At 40.3% G+C, this 18,409-nt stretch overlaps 2 protein-coding genes across 14 annotated transcripts; one reads left to right on the forward strand and one right to left on the reverse strand.

Annotated features, from left to right (window-relative positions):
* Positions 1–197: 197 nt before the first annotated feature.
* On the forward strand, positions 198–15,220 carry HYLS1 (HYLS1 centriolar and ciliogenesis associated). 13 transcript variants are annotated; one of them, XM_027580827.2, is made up of 5 exons: positions 2,429–2,472; positions 5,478–5,527; positions 5,981–6,058; positions 10,922–11,039; positions 13,920–15,220. In XM_027580827.2, exons 4-5 carry the CDS (start codon positions 11,026–11,028, stop codon positions 14,842–14,844), a joined length of 939 nt encoding a protein of 312 aa, XP_027436628.1. In that variant the 5' UTR covers positions 2,429–2,472; positions 5,478–5,527; positions 5,981–6,058; positions 10,922–11,025; the 3' UTR covers positions 14,845–15,220. The 13 variants fall into 13 exon arrangements, with proteins under 13 accessions (XP_027436630.1, XP_027436623.1, XP_027436621.1 ...); XM_027580825.2 differs by lacking the exon at positions 2,429–2,472 and adding an exon at positions 2,647–2,852; XM_027580826.2 differs by lacking the exon at positions 2,429–2,472 and adding an exon at positions 3,327–3,473.
* Positions 7,644–17,334, reverse strand: PUS3 (pseudouridine synthase 3). Its single transcript, XM_027580818.2, has 5 exons — positions 17,232–17,334; positions 9,992–10,416; positions 9,314–9,879; positions 8,231–8,421; positions 7,644–8,087 (listed from the first exon to the last, which is right to left on the reverse strand). Exons 2-5 carry the CDS (start codon positions 10,364–10,366, stop codon positions 7,777–7,779), a joined length of 1,443 nt encoding a protein of 480 aa, XP_027436619.1. The 5' UTR covers positions 10,367–10,416; positions 17,232–17,334; the 3' UTR covers positions 7,644–7,776.
* Positions 17,335–18,409: the final 1,075 nt, after the last annotated feature.

Genomic DNA, 18,409 nt, shown 5'->3' on the forward strand with positions numbered 1-18,409 from the left:
GAAGAATGAATTGCAAATGTCAGAGACAGGAGATAAAGAGTCAGATAAGAGAGGGCTACTTTGAAGGAGTTGGAAAATGTCAGCAAAGGGGTGAGGTAAGCAAACATATCATAAAGGGGGGATTAACTTAAGCATGACAATATAACCAGTTGAAAGTAGTATTTCAACACAAAGATAAAGATGTTGCTGGGTTAATAAACAGCTAAACCTAAGCAGGGAAAGCATCTGAAAGAGAGCTGAGCTATAACCAAGAGGTAAGGAAACCATATTAAACGGCATTAATCAGCAAAATCCAGATTATGGGAAACTCCACAGGACCAACAACATGGTTCCTTCAACAAACTGCACAAGAAGAAAGTGGAGGAGGAACTTATAAAAGAAACTTAAAAGACTGATCAACCAATCACAACGTGTGTACTAGACTGGATCTTGGTTCAAACAAGCAAAGTAAAGAAAAAAAAGGGGGGGAAGGTAGAAAATTAAACACTGGCTATTTGATGATATTAAGGAAATACCTTAGATATTTTAGGTGTGATAATAGTATTGTGGTTATGCTTTTAAAAAGTCCTTTTTTAAAGAAATCATACAGTAATGTTTATAGATTTCAGATGCCTGATATTTGCTTCAAAATAATACAAGAGGAGGTATGTGGATAGTGATGTAGAAGCAACAAGATTGATCATGAGTTAATAATTATTGGAACTAGGCACTGAGTTCATGGGGCTTCCTTATATACAACTTTTTTAGGTGTCTGGAAATTTCCTTAATGTTTTTAAGGATGCAATTTGGTTTTCAAGAATAGGATTTTTTTCCCCATATACTCTTATTTTAGATGGCCTTGGTTAAGGTTTCTTGACCTAGGTTCAATGGATTGCAGAGAATCATGAAGATTATTAAATCACAGCTAGGCAAATTTGGAGCATGAAGTGATCCACCAAAAAACAAGAATTGAGTTGAACAAAAGATACCACTTGAAATATGACAGGAGTTAGATCCTGCAGGTTGTTATCGATTAAAGGGTTTCAAAGATCAAACTTTATCATAAAGGATAACAAGAAAATAATTGGGGGTGGAAATAAGGAGCACGTTGAATGATCAAAGCAGTAGGTAAGAAAAATGACTGCTCTTGTTTGTACAAATTGGGAAAATTTTGTCAAAGAAAAAGTCATACAGGTATAAAATGACCAAACTAGAACAAGGGACATTTGCTCATGAGGAAAGAAAAGAATGTGTGGCACTAAAGTAGTGTTGATAGTGGAGATCTAGGCGTAAGGGTCATTCAAATCTTTACAACCTACATTGTGCCATCTTGTTTATTCCTTTTTCTTCCCCCACAACAAATCCAAAGTGACTTAGAGGTCGTCCAAAGGCCCCGAGACTAAGGGGAAAAGTGTTTGGAGAAAAAGGATTAAATATTATACTCTCCCTCTCATTGAATCCTGGATTTAAGAAATAATATAAATTTGTCAACCAGCACCTGCCTATCTGTGTGAAGTGAGATACAGAACGCTCAGACGGGGGAGGACCAATTGTTTAGCTATGTTGCAGGACAGTGACTAGAATACTGAGTCCTGGGGACCTCTACGCATTTTCTTTTCTAGGTCTCATCCTCAGCGATTCCCAAAACGGGTACATATACCAAAAAATTTTTTTTGTTCTTTAAAGAGTGAGATATGGAAAGGGGGGTAGACGGGAGCATTCTGGAGGAAAGCCGCGAGTGCTGTTCTAGCAAGGAAGTCAGTGTGGCTGGAGCACGGGTGCAGAGGGACGTCGAGAGGTGCAGAGGGACAGGAGACACAGCAGGGGGTCAAACAGCCTTGTGAGCCACGGAAAGGGCTCAATGCGCGCCTCGGTTTTTAAACAGAACCTGTGTGGGTCAGACCCCAGGTGGATCTTCTAAAGAGGCGGACCGCTGGAGATGGCTCCAGCTGAGCTCCAAGAGCCTTCCCTTCCGACGCCACCCACCCCCTCAGCCGCCTGGAGTTGGGAAGGGTGGAGACGCAGTCCACTCAGGTGGACTGAACGCTAAGGCGCCCCTGCCAAAACCCAGCTAACTAGCGTTAAATAAGTTTAAAGCGTCCCCTCCTTCCCTACCCGTGCTCCTGAAGGCGACGCAGATACGGTTCCGGGTAACGCGCCAGTGCAAGGCGGGGTTGGAGCACTTCCGAATCCATGCCTCAAATCCCGGGCTTTCTCCCGCCTGTGGGAGAAGGCCAAGAGAAAATGAGCACCAATCAGAATGTAGACTTGGAAGACGCTCTCCCTCAGAGCCAATAGGAGGGCTGGAGGGCGGTGCCGAGGGCTCGGGTTCGCTCTTCTGGTTTAAACCGCGGCTGCCGGGCGGTTAACTGCGGCCTCGGCGCGTGGGCGGGCTGTGCGCCTGCGCGAGCTACCGGACGCTAACGGAACCGTGCGTAGCTGCGCTAGCCGGGGGGCTGGACTTGGTGCCGCGAGCGGACCTCGGCGGGGCGGGTAAGCGGACAGGGGCTGGAATAGGGGGCGCACGGGCCCGGGAGGGCCGGCTGCCCGCTGCTGTGGAGAGGTCGGGTTTTGAACAGGGCGGAATGGGAGTTCCCCCCGCCCGGCGCGGCTGAAACGCCTGAGATCCTGCTGAACCCAGGTTTACTGCTCCCCAAGGCAGGTGTAAGCTCTGTCGTGCTGTGCCCTTGGAGTGCCTGCGTCCCTAGAGGTCACTGTGGGCGCCCGCGGCGCGTCCGGCGTCCACTGCCTGCCTGGTGGCTGCAGCGGTGGCCACGTCCCTGGCCCAGAGGGTGGCGGGGGCGGTGCCGCCGAGGGAGCCGGGTTCCCGGGAGGCCGCGAGCATCCGAGGCGACAACCACGCCCGGGGCCAGGTGGGCACACGATTGTCTTTGTTGTCGTGCGGGGACCAGAGTCTTCCCAACCCCTGGTTACGCCCTTTGTGAACTTCTGGGTGTAACCGTGCGTGCACCTCTCTCCCTAATGAGTTAGGATAGCGTGGAAAATCTAAGAACTCTATAGTCCTACCCCAGATGAAAATACACCTTTTTTCTGACTATAAAGTTATACAACCCCATTGTTTTTAGAAATAAATCCAAGAAGTACGAACGTATAAAGAAAAAAAGGGAAGGGAAGAAAATACTAGATATATTCCATCGGCCTCAGATAACCGTAAAAAAAGAAAACTTCATATTTGGGTTTCCTTCAGATATATTCGTTACGAATATATATTTACATGATTATGCTCATAAAATATTTTTATATAATTGTCTATTTTGAATATAATAAAGCATATTCATCTTAAAAGCCCATTATGCCTTAGAATTTTCGGAACACGTGTCTGTCAAATACAGATATGCTTTACCATTCTTAATGGATGTATGGTATTTCTTGCAGTTGCTGTACTGTACAGTATATTATTTAACCAATTCCCTAATGATGGACACCTGTTTTTCCAGTTTCTTCATCATAAAATAGCATGATGGTTGTTACGTGTATGTATACATATTTGCATTCTTGTTCAGTTTATCTCCTTGGGGTAATTCTTGGAAGTGGATTATGGCTTAGAAATTGTGGTGCAGTTTAAATTGTGATTCATGATGCTAAGCTGCCCTCTAGAAAAATTGATATCCTCCACCCACCCAGGCATACAGTGTAAGGGTGCTTTTTTCTCCACCCTCTAACTGGCACTGGATATTGAAAAATCTTACCAATCTAAAAGGGTATCTTAATGTGTTTGTGTTATTAATGAGATTAAACATCCTTTTCTATGTCTATTAGTCATTATTTCTTAAATAATCTGTAAATGATCTGTCTTTATTCTGGTGTGTGTACCTTTTAATAGCTTTCTAAGAGGAATTTGAATTTGTCATTTTTAATCTGTTACAAGTGTTCCCCCCAGTTGGTTGTTTCTTTGGATTATGGTTGTCTTTTGTCAGTGTTTGTTTTGTTTTGTTCTAATGTTGTGGTTCTTTAAGCTGCGTGCTTACCTCCCCAGAGTAGAGGAATTTGTTGTAACTCTGCAGTAGCCGCCCTGTAATGGTTAGAATCCAACTACTATCCCAGTTTAAAATCCTCCCCTTCCACCCTTGAAACCCTTTCACTTGCAACTACTAAGCCTGGGACACTGACTTGCCCCAGATTGTTGAAGAGAAGGTACTGTTGGGTATTTTGGTCAATATTATCAGAATCTGCAAAATATAAGCTGCTCTAGCTTCTATGTGAAAGTTTCCCCCTAAGGGAAAGGATTATCAGGTCTTTATAGAAAAAGAAAGAATGAACAGTTACCTGTGGGCCTTAGTAAAGTTTGTATTTTGTTATTTATAAATGCCCATGTTCATACATTTAAGAAAAAGAATGGGAGTGTGCCATAATTTAAATGCAAAGAAGATAACAGGTTAATCACTCTACAGTATAGGACATATGCCATAAAAAAATCTCTTTGGGCTTTAGTGTTGGAGATCCTCCTAGCCCAGAGTCCTATTCCATTTCTATCCCTGCTTTATTATCTTTTTAATAGGTAGTTTTGTATTACATGAACATTGAAATAAATGGTGTAATACTTCTCACAAAGCACCATTTTATTTATATATATGTAGGTTACATATATATTACATGTTATATATTTATATATAACATGTATAATCTCATTTAAACCTCACCACCTATTGGAATAATTCCATTTTCCCAGAGAAGAAAGGAAGATCTAAGGCCTATTTCTAACAGTTATTAGTCCCTACCTTGAGTCAGAAGCTGAAATTTATAACAAATCTTCCCTCAGATAACTTAGGTACTTTTGCAAAGTTACATTTTGGGATTCATCATTGCTTCATCTATGACGATTGTCCTGAGTTTATCTATAGTAACATGTTATCAAAAAATATTATCACTAAATACTTATTCTACTAGATTTGATAGTATAGTCTTGTTAACCTTGAAAGGATTTTACTTAAGATATAAGACCTTGATATAACTCCTTTGCTTCTATAGAATCTCCGAAGCATGGCTTTTTAGTTAGTGTTTTTTGTCCCATGTATCATTTCTTTAGAGTTGATGTTTTTTATTTTTAATTTTTTTTTTTAAGATTTTATTCATTTGACAGAGAGCACAAGCAAGGGGAGTGGCAGGCAGAGGGAGAGGGAGAAGCAGGCTGCCCAACGTGGAGCTCGATCCCAGGACCCCGGGATCATGACAGGAGCTGAAGGCAGTCGCCCAACCGGCTGAGCCACCCAGGCGCCCTTACAGTTGATGTTTTTAAAATAGTGATTTCAGGGGCGCCTGGGTGGCTCAGTCATTAAGCATCTGCCTTCAGCTCAGGTCATGATCCCAGAGTTCTGGGATCGAGCCCCGCATCATCGGGCTCCCTGCTCAGAGGGAAGCCTGCTTCTCCCTCTCCCACTCCCCCTATTGTGCTCTCTCTCTGTCAAATAAATAAATAAAATCTTAATAAATAAATAAATAAATAAATGGGGATTTCATAAACGCTGTTCTCGTTCCAGGTTTTTCTTTAACTCAAAAACTAATGGCAGTGGAGGTACACTGAAATAAGGTAGGAAGTTGAAAAAAATGAAGTGTTTTGGTTTGTCCTTACATCAAAATAAAGGAGAAAGCAATACTTTAAGAACATTCAAGGCATTATGAAATGTTGGCAAATCAGGTTCCAAAAACCAATGACCTGATTCAAAATCCAGATGACCTGGATTGTGCAATTGGCTAGTAAGAATAAACCTTAAGTTATTTTGTACCACAATTTTTCCATCTCTAAAATGAGGATCTTTTCCAGTTCCTACTCTGCTAGAATGTAAAAGCTATTGTGTGTCTTCTTTAGTACTACAAGGTCACTTGACTTTAACTTACACTATTTTACATCCTAAACCTGGAACTTTTTCAGTTAAGTCTTGTTTCCGTGGCCCACCCACTACTAAGCTTCTGTGGCACTTACACAGTCTCAGTTTACTCTATATGTTAATATTGTTTGTAATTATCTCGTATGTTGTCTTAGCCAGCAGCTTGAGGATATAAACCATATTTGTATCCCTATGGTTTTGAACCTAAGTAGGAACAAACTGTTTGTTGATGGGTAAGTAAAACTTTGAATCTCGAACATACAGTATAAATATTTCATAAATGTACAGAAGTATTACACTCTGCCGTGATGAAAATTGTTATTGAGGCAGAACGTCTGAGTTCATTTGATGTTTATTATTTTAATGGCTATAAGAGCTAATGTACCATTTTAAAAGAACTTTGAACTCTTTTGAGTAAATATTGGGGTTAATAATATTTTGAGGATTACTTCTCATCTTTGAGAATAAAGCCCCACCTTATTTTCCTGACCCTTGGGTCTCAGATGTGCTTAAGTCTGAAACCTAGGTGTTATCCTGAAAGCCTCCCTACTTTTGAACCTCTCGTTCACTCAACCATAAAACCCTGTTGCTTCTCCTTTCTTAATTTCAAATTCATCTACTTCTTTCCATCCCCCTTACTACAAATCTAGTCTAGGCCATTATCATCTAATTCTTTGATTACTCTAACAGCCTCCTAACTGGTCCCACTGTCTTGCCCTCTTCCAATCCACACCATACCCAGAGCAATATTTTTGCTACACAGTCCCGGCTTGTTTTTTTTTTTTTTCAGTGGCCTCTCAAGATAAAATGTAAGCTTTTTTAGGAAGGCCTACACGACTCTACAAACATGATCCTTGGTTACTTTTCTAAACTATGCTCTTGTCGGTGTCAAGCTGTACTCCTGTATTTACAATTACCTGCAGGTAAATCTCTCAAGCTTTATACAAACTGCATCTTCTGCCTCGGACACACTTAAAGTTCTGCTTCTTTATCCCCACTTTAATGGGCTCCTACTTGTTCTGCAAGATTTAGCTTGGAAATCTCTTTATAAGAATTCTCCTAAACCACTACATCAGGGGGTGGTAAACTCCATGGCCTATTTTTGTATGGCCCCTGAACTAAGCTAAGAATGTTTTTTTAACATATGTAAAAATGTTGTGAAGAAGAAAAAGATGGGGGCACCTGGGTGGCTCAGTCAGTTAAGCATCTGCCTACAGCTCAGGTCATGATCCAGGGTCCTAGGATCCGAGTTCCCAAATCGGGCTCCCTGCTCAAGGGGAGTCTGCTTCCCCCTCTCCCCCTTCCAGCTGCTTGTGCTCTGTCTCTCAAATAAATAAAATCTATATAAAAATTAAAAAAAAAAAAAAAAGACTGTAACCAAGACCATTTGTGGCTCACAGCACTAGACTGATAAGCTTTGTAAGAGATGCTGTGCTTTTATTCAGTTAGGTCACTTTCAGGTAGTGTGCCTTTCGTAAACTAATGTATGAAATATTTAACTGACTAAATTTCTTATTTTTAATTTCTCTTAAAAAATAAGACACTCAGGCAAAGCTCTTTGGAGAATTCAGATGAGTAATGAATATTTCATTTGCTTTTTAAAAAGACAGCATAACAGATTAGACACTTGCAGAAGCAGGCTTTAATGAATTTGAACACAAGGCACAGGTTTCCATGTGTATGTAAACTCCTCTCCATTTCACAGTTGCTTCTTGCTTCTTCTATCTCTTAATCCTTCTGGGGAAAGAATGAGAATGTTTGAACTCTTATTCAAGCTAGAACTTCCTTTATAGGGCTTAATGGTCTTTGGGTTTGGGAGGGGGTATTTTTTTTTTTTTTTTCAAAGAACTGATCATCTGAATTTTAGGACTTCTTGAAGTACATATTATCTTGTATTTCTGTTCTATTCATCTACTACTAGCTAGTTGTTGCCTCCTAGATCCTGTTATGGTTAACTGATGCTTTTAATTTCTGTATCAACACAGACTCTCTTTGTTGGTTTCTCCAAAAGAGTATTTTCTTCCTCCATTGTATCATTACAGTCCCTTTTGGCTTTTGTTTCTTCCTCATGGAATAAATGTGGGTGCTCAATGCGTCCCCTACGTGCAAAATGCTGGATCCGGGTTTCTAATCCTTGGCATTTGGGACGATCCATTAGGGGTTTATATGTGCGCATTTTCACTCCTTCTACAAAGGCACTGGTCTGCTTTATGACAGAGGGCTTAACATTTCTCCATTCTATCACTCCATCCATCTTTGGTCCTATAATATATACAATCAGATATTACACGGATGCTTTACCACAATAGAATCACCTCCAAACTTTATATAAATCTACCTCTCCCCATGCCCCACATAACTTTGGTTCTAGTAAATAACTGTATCCTAGGATTTTCCTGTCATACCTGTCCCACAGGGTACTGCAATGGAGTCCAGTCCTTGTAGCATGCTATACAACATGTGTGTTTTAACAGCATGATTAGCCCATAGTTGTTGTAGATGGGTAACATTGAACTCCTGAACCTCCCGGTCATAAATCCACTTAATATTTTCAAACTTACAATCATACAAGACTAGAGGAAATTCTACGGCCATACTAGAGAGAAAAAGAGACAAGAAACAGTATGAAAATACACAGCAGCCATCCAACAACCTTGTATTTTAAGATGGGGGGAGGGTAGGTAATTGGGTTAAAAGGAGGGGAAAAACTTTGTCAGTATTGATAACAGATTAAGGAAATAAAAAGACGATCCCTAACCTTGAACAGCTTTATAATTAAAAGAAAAAAAAATCAAACCATGGATCAACCAGTTAGGCTTGATCTATAGTAGGGTAAATTTCAGTGGTAACAGGTCACCTGGAAGTGAGCTGACTTGTCTCAACCATAATGCTATAAAATTATTTTTTATATTTTTCCAAACTTGTTAATTTTGTATGGTATGAAGTAAAAAGTAGATCTCATTGCTTAGGAATGAATTGTTGGTTTATCTGACCTCAGCCTCCTCTCAAAATAAAAGTCTGACTATTCTTCCCATCTTTCCTACCATTTTAGACACTGAAAATTAGGAAAAATTCAAAAGTACAATAGTATCACTACCCAATAATATAAAACAAGGAAGATTTAATATGAATAGTTTGCTCACTTTTAAACTTCACCTAACAGAACCTAACAATAATACCTCTCAACATAAATTCAGGGGAAAAAAAATTTAGAAATGAAGGTTATTTTATTTAAGGGGCCTGGTCCAAACACCTATTTCTTACTAATGGGACAGAACAAGAGAATAAAAAGATAGCCCTCCTGTGTGTTCATAACATTCTACAAGATAGATTAAATTCTTCATGAAGACAAAATAAGTGACCTAGTTAATCAGACAACTGTTGGGAGAGGAAGATATGTTAACCTTCAATCATTTAAAATATTTAATATATTTAAAAATATTCTAAAGGCAACACTTGTTTTTTTGTTTGTTTCATTTTTAACTTACCTGTACTGAGGTTTCTGTGGGTTTTTCTCTATGTTCAGCAGCTCATCAATAATCTCTGGCTTCTCCATTCCTTGGCCAATCAGAAAAAGGATAGCCATCATACAGCGGACTTGATGATAAAGGAATGCCTGCCCAATCACTTCAAACTGACATAACTGGAAAGGTTCTTGCCATCTCTCATTATCCAGGCTCTGGCCCACCAGCTGTACTTGAGCAGACAGAATAGTCCTCTGAAAATTAATGACTCCATTGGCTACATCCATTTTACATAAGTTCCTAAAATCATGTGTGCCAACATACTTCTGAGCTGCATAGTTCATGGTTACAATGTCTAAATCAGCACGAGGGAAAAAATAGCGGTAAGTCCGCTCCAGACAGCTGAATCTAGCACTGAAGCTGGGTTCCACAGGGGCCCAGGCCAGTACACGGATGTCTGGGGGGAGTACCCGATTGAGAATGTGGGTATAGCGAATCTCTTTAGCAGCATCGTTGATTTCATCTTTTACATTAAAATCCTCTGAAGTCCTGCCCTTCAGAAAGTGAGAACGAAGGTCAAGAGAAATCACCTGTAGAATTAAAGAGAGATGTTTGTGTTGGAGACACAATCTGAACCCTTAATATGTACACCTAGAAGATGTTGGTATTGCTTACTTTGAGAAAGAGTATAGTGGCCCTTACCTGTCCAAAGGCACTAACTCCTTTGTCTGTTCGCCCACACCGGTGATAGTTGGATGTCTGTCTGCTTTCTACTAGTCGAGTCTTGGTTAGAGCCTCAAACAGTTTCTCTTCAATTGTATTGTTTGTGTTTTCCTGACTGGCAAAGCCCTGGTATCCCCAGCCCAGATAGGCTATCTTTAGGGCTACATGTCTTCGACCATGAGCACTGAAATCAAATGCACGCTTAGCTTTTCCAGCTCCTAAAGAATTTTCTCTAACGTGCGAGTTTTTGTTGTTGGCCTGTTCTTTTTTAAGTCTTTGTACCTCCTGCTCCAGTTCTTGTACTCTTTTTAGGAGTTTCTCAGTCTGGATTCTATCTATGTCATTTTCAGCCATGATAAGACAAGCAACCCCAGGAATAAAGGAATCATATAGGTCCACTCGACCTGAAAAGAGAGTAAAAGGATAAAAGTTTCAATGTGGATTACTTTGGTGATGTCAGTATCATTCCATTATGTGCAAATAATACCTAAGATTTAATTTAATGCCTAAAGGATATATTTTGCTTCTGTCCAGGGAGACAAGCATTAGCCTAATTGTTATGGGTTGATCATCCACAGATACTCTTCTTTTCCATCCTGTCTGGCCAGTTCACAGGGGAAGAGGAGGGGGGAATAAGAAAGAGCTAGCATCGTTAAAGTTTAATCAGGGAAAATGTAGATCCCATTTCTCTCTTTTTCATTAGCTGAGATTATTTAAGGACTGATGTTACTGATATTTCTTCATTAAAACATTTCCTTTTGACTTTTCATTACACTTGTCCAATCTTTTTAATCATAAAATCTGTTCGTATAGAATATATGTGTCTATTTTTTTTCTAATTTTCCAATATTGCAGATAAAATTAGTGGCTTGTATGTTCGAACATGTAACACTCAGCTCTGTCTTAAAGGTGCTACAGTGGAGACTAGCCTGATTGATGAAACTTATCAATGATTGTACTTCATATTGGATATAGAGCCTGAAGTCGAGATTTTCCCATTATAAGCAGTTTTGATGGCAGAAAAAAGGTAATTAAGCATCATGATCCTTTTTTTAAGTCAAATTTATGTTCTGTACCTCCAGCAGTTAGAAGAGTCAGTCAGGAAAATGTAATTAAGATGTTGAAATTCCTGTAGTACGAATGTACTACATCCTTAAAATTGGGACAGTGCTAGACAATCTATGACTGACAGTCACTTTAGTTATGGATTATCTCCAAATCTCTTCTAAGGCCATGTTATCTAATTCTTGGTAGCTCATTTAGTTTTTAGCCTTTGAGAGTTTCTTATATCTATGATAGATTAAAAGTTTAAATACAAAAAAATGAAACTATAAAAGTACTAGAAGAAAACCTTTTTTATAGTCTTGGAATGGGAAGGGGATTTCTAAGTAAGAACTGTAGAATCGCAGAAACTGTAGAAAACCAAAATTGTGACTACCTGAAATTGAAAGTTGTACCAGCAAAAAATAAAATCAGAAGGTAAACAACAAACTTGGAAGAAAAATAATTATGGCAAAGGGCTAATTTGCTTAATTAAGAAGTATTTTATGAATATATACATTAGTTTTAATTTAAGGATCAAAAAGTCCAACAACCTGAGAGGTGAATGGGAAAGGAAAAGCATTTCATACAAAAAGGGGGAAAAAAAGCTTATAAAAATGTATGAAAAGTTGTTCAGGTGTACTCAATTTAAATGCCATTCATATGAGAACTATTTTTTACCAAACTGCAGAGAAGGTTCGATAGTGCACCACTTTGGAGAGGGAATGAAGAAAAAACAGGCTCTGGAAGATGCCATCAGTACAGCTTCTTCAGAGGGCATTTGACAACAGCCAGCAAATTGAGCACACACATCTTTTGACCCACCTACTCCATTTCTAGAAATTTTACACATACACTTGCACAAGTATGAAAAAACTTAAGAAATACTCATTGTAACATTCGTTTTAACAAACTGTAACCTAAATTAAATCAGGGACTGAATGAATAAATGATGGTATATCCATATGTCAGAATTCTGTGCAACTTTAAACAAAATGAAGGAAGTCTACATGTCCTGATAGAGCTGGATCACCAAGACTGTCTTTAAGGTTCAGAAGAGTTGTATAATATGCTCCTTTATGGTGTAAAAATGTACATGTGAGGGGTGCCTGGGTGGCTCAGTTGTTAAGCGTCTGCCTTCAGCTCAGGTCATGATCCCAGAGTCCTGGGATCGAGCCCCACATTGGGCTCCCTGCTCCGCGGGAAGCCTGCTTCTCCCTCTCTCCCTGCTTGTGTTCCCTCTCTTGCTGTGTCTCTGTCGAATAAATAAACAAAATCTTAAAAATGTACATGTGAATATGGAAAGATTTTTACTAGAGAAAGCATAAGAAACTGCCTTTGAGAGTGAGACTTGGTAAGGGGAAGGGAGATCCTTACTTAAATTACATGTGCAGGACAGCACAGGGAAATAAAGTCTGTGGTATTGTAATAATAGCGTTTTTTGGTGACAGATTGCAGCTATACTTGTGAGCTTAGCATAACCTTGTCAGATGTACACCTGAAACTAATGTAACATTGTATGTCAACTATATTTTATTTTTAAAAAATTACCATGTGCATGTACTAGTTTTTCAGTTTAAAAAGAAAAATTACAGGGTATAAAAATCCTTTAAAAACAACAACAGCAAAAAAGAAAAATTGTAGGGATATAGGAAACAGTGGGCAGTAGTTATCTATCCTAGATCCAGTAAGGAAACGAGCACCGGTATTTGGTTGATTTGGGTTCTAAAATTTATTTCAGTGACAGGGTACCGGGATGAACAGATTTAGCCTGGCAACTGAAGATGTATTAAAATCACTTAAACATAGAGGGGCAACTGGGTGGCTCAGTTGGTTAAGCATCCTACTCTTGATTTTGGCTCAGGTCATGATGTCATGGGTTGTAAGATCAAGCCCCATGTTGAGCTCCATGCTCAGCGCAGAGTCTGCTTGTCCCTCTCCCTCCTCCCTTCCACTTGTGAGTGCATGCGTGGGTGCTATCTCTCAAATAAATAAAATCTTTAACAAAAAATTTCTTAAGCATAGGAGTGTTTATATGTATATCACTGCTTTTGTGATGGTTTTGGATTATGTCACTCATAGTCAAAAGGACTCTGAAGCCAGACTGCCTGAGTTAGACTTCCAACTCCACCTCTTACTAGCTGTGTAACCTTGTGCTGTTTAACCTCTTTATGCCCCATGTTACTCATCTTTTGAAAGTAGATAATAAGAGCACCAGTTCCTCACCGGTGAGGATTACATGAATTAAAAAAAGTTAAGCACATACAACAGTGCTGGATATATAAAGTGTCCTCCTAAGTGTAAGCTGTATAATGTCTATTAAGCATTATGCCCCATATCATGTAGTCGCAAGTTTTGTTTTTTGTTTTCTTTAAGATTTTATTGAGAGAGAGAAAGAAGAGCGTGAGGAGGGAGGTGGTTACGGAGATAGAGAATCTCAAGCTGACTCCTTGCAGACGCAGGGCCTGATCTCAAGACCCATGAGGTCATGACCTGAGCCAAAACCCAGGAGTCAAACACTTAACCAGTTGAGCCACCCAGGTGCCCCAAGTCACAAGCTTCTATAATGCCAGAACTCACCTGTCCTGTCCTTGGAGCCACTAAAGGTAGCAGGAACTGCCAGGCATTAGAAAGTGGGAGCAAATAAGAAGAGAGTGGAAATGAAAGCAGATGATGGTTTCTCTGGAGCTGAGTTAATGCTCCTCCAAACTGCTACCATATGACCCTGTACTATAATCTATATTTTATAACTATTAGTTTATGATTGCCTTAGCCATTCTTTCTTCATCTGACTACAATAAAATAGGGAATTAATAATTTAAGAACTGGGAATTACCAGAAATCTGATCAGTATTTTTTCTTGCAGAAGGTCCTACAGTGGAGGGGAAGCAATGGAGGAACTCATGGGACCCAATGTACAAAAATGGGCCAATGTAGATCCAGAAGAACGAATGTTGGCAGCCGCTACAGCTTTTACTAATATCTGTGCAGGGCAGGGTGAGGGAGATGTCAGGAGAGATGCCCAGCCTATCCAGTATGATCCCTACAGTAAAGCTTCAGTAACCGCAGGAAAGCGACCTACTCTTCCTGTGCAACTGCAGTACCCACATATAGAAAGTAATGCAGCTTCAGAAACATTCTCCGAGGCCTCCCAAAGACTCCGAAAGCCAGTGATGAAGAGAAAGGTGTTGCGAAAGAAGCCAGATGGGGAAGTATTAGTGACCGATGAGTCGATTATCAGTGAATCAGAGTCTGGTACAGAGAATGATATGGATCTCTGGGACTTAAGACAAAGGCTCATGAGTCTACAGTTCCACGAAGATAGGGAATCCCCAGATGACATTTCACAAAAATTTAATTTACCACATGAATACCAAGGAATTTCTCAAGATCAGCTCATTTGCTATCTACGAAGAGAAGGAATGGGCCCTCCGGCTTATGAACAAGACCTGATTGTTGCCAGCCGACCCAAGTCCTTTATTCTCCCAAGGCTGGACCAGCTGAGCAGAAACCGGGGCAAGGTAGACCGGGTAGCCCGATATTTTGAGTACAAACGAGACTGGGACTCAATGAGGTTACCTGGTGAAGATCACAGAAAGGAATTACGCTGGGGTGTGCGAGAGCAGATGCTTTCTCGAGAACCCCAGTCCAAGCCTCAGCACATATATGTTCCAAACAATTACTTGGTGCCAACTGAGAAGAAAAGATCTGCCCTTCGCTGGGGTGTTCGCTGTGACCTTGCAAATGGTGTCATGCCCAGGAAGCTTCCCTTCCCTCTTTTTCCTTCTTAAATATTTTTTTAACGTCTTTTATGGGATTGTTTGGGGGTAACCTGGTTCTTTATCTCTGTCCTATTTAAATAGAAACAACTAACTTGAAAGCCCATGGAACATTATACAGTAAGGACTTCACCCATCATTGGTCTTTCCTAGGTGTGTACATTGGTATCAAATACCACTTCACTTCCAAATTACCACTCTCAAATCCACTAATTGCAAGAGAAGTCATGCCAAAGAAAGAAAAACGGACATAGTCTTTCCACTTTGTCAGCACCGTTTCTGTTCTCTACTGTTTTTAACCTTTGGCCAATGTGAGTTGCTGTTTTTAAAGTTGCTGGGCATTAAGCTTTTTCATTAAAGAATTGGGATTTTGTGAACTTGATCTTATTTTTACTTACTAATACTTCGCAAAGTAAGATGATCTCAAAACTGGGTTATGACTCTGCCTCCAATCATTACTCCCCATCACACTCTCACCACTTAAATATTGAGAGCCAAAGGAAAGGAACAAACAACTGTTTATGCACACAATCCTAAAGGAACAAAGAAAAGTAACATATCTCCATTACTAAAGGAACATAGTAAATCCAGAAAATTTAAATGTTTTTTAATAGACAATAACAGTATTACATGACATACAGGATTCTAACCCAAGTTTTATTTCAGAATTACTTCAATAATTTATTGCCCTCCAGTTGTCACTTCTAGAATACCATGCTTTTTATAATTTGCCACTGAGATTTTCTTGGAGATGATGCCTGTCACTGAAAAAGAATTTACTAAATCTGGAACTAGATGTAGACACAAATACCAAAATGAACATGGCATATTTGGGTGCAGACCAAAACAGTAATTCTGTTCACCTTAAACTGGATCTATTCTTGATGCTTCTAATCCAGTGAGGATTATCTAAAATCTGGAGGTTGTGCTTTAGCATCTGAAGCCATTAGAGTGACAGCAGAAATAGTTTGCTTGTTCAAGGGAAAATAGCTATACAATGTAGAAATGAGTTACTTTGACCATTACTCTCTGCTAAAATATATCCTCTCCGTAATATTCAAGCTGCATCATTCATCCGGTTCCACTGTGAGACATTTATCAGGAAAGAAAGAATCAGTGACTCAAATATAGATGTAGGATCTGCTCACTGCAAATAAGTAAAAACTGCAAACTATCCAACAATAGTGAAATGATTCAATGGAGTATCAGTCATTGAAAATAATGGGAAGCTAATGAAAAAGTGCAAATTAAATGAAACAGGTTGTGAACTATACGATCACAGTCATGTGCACATACAAAGCACAAGGAAAAATCAAAATGTAGTGGGATTAAAGGTTTTATGCTTTTAAAAAACTTAAAAACCACATGGCATTTTTATATGCAAATTACACCAAAGACTTAACTCCTTTAGATTATCTCAAAGCCCAACAATTACCAACGCAGAGATTACCTAGTTTAACCCTTTTTAACCAAAGAACTAGTTCAAAGGGTTTAACAGGTAGTTAAGATTTGTGGCAAAAAGGACTTGAGCTCAAGACTCATGACCCAGTAGAGCTTCCTCCAGCACACCCTAAGCTGACCTAACGCTTGGAAAGGGGCTGCCAAATTACCACAACGAGGGAATTGGTGTGTGCGCTGAGCATCGACTGTAAACAAGCAGCTATCGCTAGAGTTTCAATACATTTTTTTAAATTTTCTATTTATTCATTTGAGACACAGAGATGGAGAGCGTGAGCAGGGAGAGAGGCAGAGGGAGAGAGAGAAGCAGGCTCCCCGCCGAGCCAGGAGCCCGATGTGGGGCTCGATCCTAAGACCCTGGGACCATGACCCGAGCCGAAGGCAGACGCTTAACCATCTGAGCCACCCGGGCGCCCCTCAATACAGTTTTTGAAGTTAAAAGATTTAAATCTCAAAATATTTGTAACTAGTAGAGTAGGAGAACGCATTTTCCATGATAAACCTTATTTTAAACCAAAGAGGGAAGGAGGAGGAATAGCCATAAGGATCAGGAGACACGCACTATTTATCAGTAACAGTGAAAAGCAATCTCCTAATTTGAAAAAAGTCGCCTCGCCTCCCTCCCCACATACTACCGGAATCCTGACCTCTACCGGTATTTAGTTTTATGAGCAAACAATTGTGAGGCAGCCGACTTAACTACAAGTCCAAGGGCCCTCTAAGAATCCAATTGAAGTTTCTACTGCTGTGAGTTTCTGCCAGGAGCTGCAAAAAGCACCAGATACAAAAACACGGTCCTAAGCAAGATCCCACTTCCACCCATCAATGCTTTGAAGATCAAGATACGGAAAAGGGGAAAAAAAGGTCCAGCTCTTTGTCCATTTATCCGTTCCTCTTTGTATAACCCAGAAAATAATTCATCCCCAAATCCCCTTCCTTACCTTCCGGTTGTCGACCACGCAGCTTTTAGCGAGACAGGAAGCTGTCTCTTTGCGTCTTCCGCGCGCGCGCCCACAGTCTCATGGGAAATGTAGTCCATCCTTGTGGGAAATGTAGTGCCAAGAGACGGAGGTGTAGGCTTGACGCTGAAATCTGCCTAATATTTTCTAGTCTGGCCACCACTTCTCCACCTCCGACAAAGCAGAATCTGGGGCCTATAATAATACAAGAATAAAAGGATAAATTCTAGTGCGATAAAATAACGGAAAAGCAGTTTTTCAAATGTCTGCTATCCTTATGTGAAATTAACATTAAAGAACCTGAACCGATTTTATACCTACTCAAGTTAGTAGAAAGTTATCATTGCGAGAGAAAAACATTTGCTGTTAGGATCCACATGTGAAGTTTGAAAAGGAATTTGATAACCTCAAAACAAACGATTGAGGTGCCTGAGAATGACCGAACACAGAGGGGGGAGTCTTGCTTCAGCACCACGGAGAGATCATAACTAGGTTTTTGGTTTGTGGGTTTTTGCAGAGATGCTGATCTAAATCTCAAGATTCCAGTTAGAAAACTGAAAGAAATCTAGTTCTTCTGTCCAAATTTAACAGTCAGTAACACAAGGAATCTATGGCAGATTATGCAGATACGGGTAGGAGGTAGAGGTTGTACCGCAAGGAAAACCGTTATCTCAGGATTGCATTAGCAAAAGGGCATGTACCAGCATTAAAATTAAAACAAGCGGGTATGTGGAAACATCACAGGTATTAGAACAGGGGCAACAGTTAGAACTTGAACAACTTTACTTCCTCTTCTCATCTTTCGCATTTGAATTAATTTGTCAGGTGAAACTCACCCATTTTGACCCTCTACTTTCCTATGAAATTCTCTGGTCTTTCTGACATCTAGTAACGTAGAAGCGGATATTTCGGGGAAGCATGGGCAGGAGTGCTTGAAGCCACCGGGCGGGGGCGGGGAGCGGGAAGGGTCCAGCCTCATCGCCCGGAGAATTGCATAGTAAGTGGTGGGTAAGGGAGGTAGGTCTCTCGAATCAGTGCGAAAATTGCTGCGGCTTAGAATCTCAAGCTGTTGCTGGCTTAGCAGAGGTCAGGAGCAGGCGAGTGTTCACGACACTGGCGCCCCGTCGCGGGTTTCTAACACCTGGCGCCGAGGCGCGGCT

The sequence above is a fragment of the Zalophus californianus genome, chromosome 11, assembly GCF_009762305.2.
Source record: "Zalophus californianus isolate mZalCal1 chromosome 11, mZalCal1.pri.v2, whole genome shotgun sequence".
Lineage (NCBI taxonomy): Eukaryota > Metazoa > Chordata > Mammalia > Carnivora > Otariidae > Zalophus > Zalophus californianus.

What these genes read in the sequence shown, in the direction of transcription:
- PUS3 (XM_027580818.2), bottom strand. Translation starts at nt 10,366, where the DNA reads ATGGCTGAAAATGACATAGATAGAATCCAGACTGAGAAACTCCTAAAA. An exon ending in GAGTTAGTGCCTTTGGACAG is followed by an intron (nt 9,880 to 9,991) that starts GTAAGGGCCACT and finishes TTAATTCTACAG; the next exon opens with GTGATTTCTCTTGACCTTCG. An exon ending in TGCAGTACCCTGTGGGACAG is followed by an intron (nt 8,088 to 8,230) that starts GTATGACAGGAA and finishes TATATATTATAG; the next exon opens with GACCAAAGATGGATGGAGTG.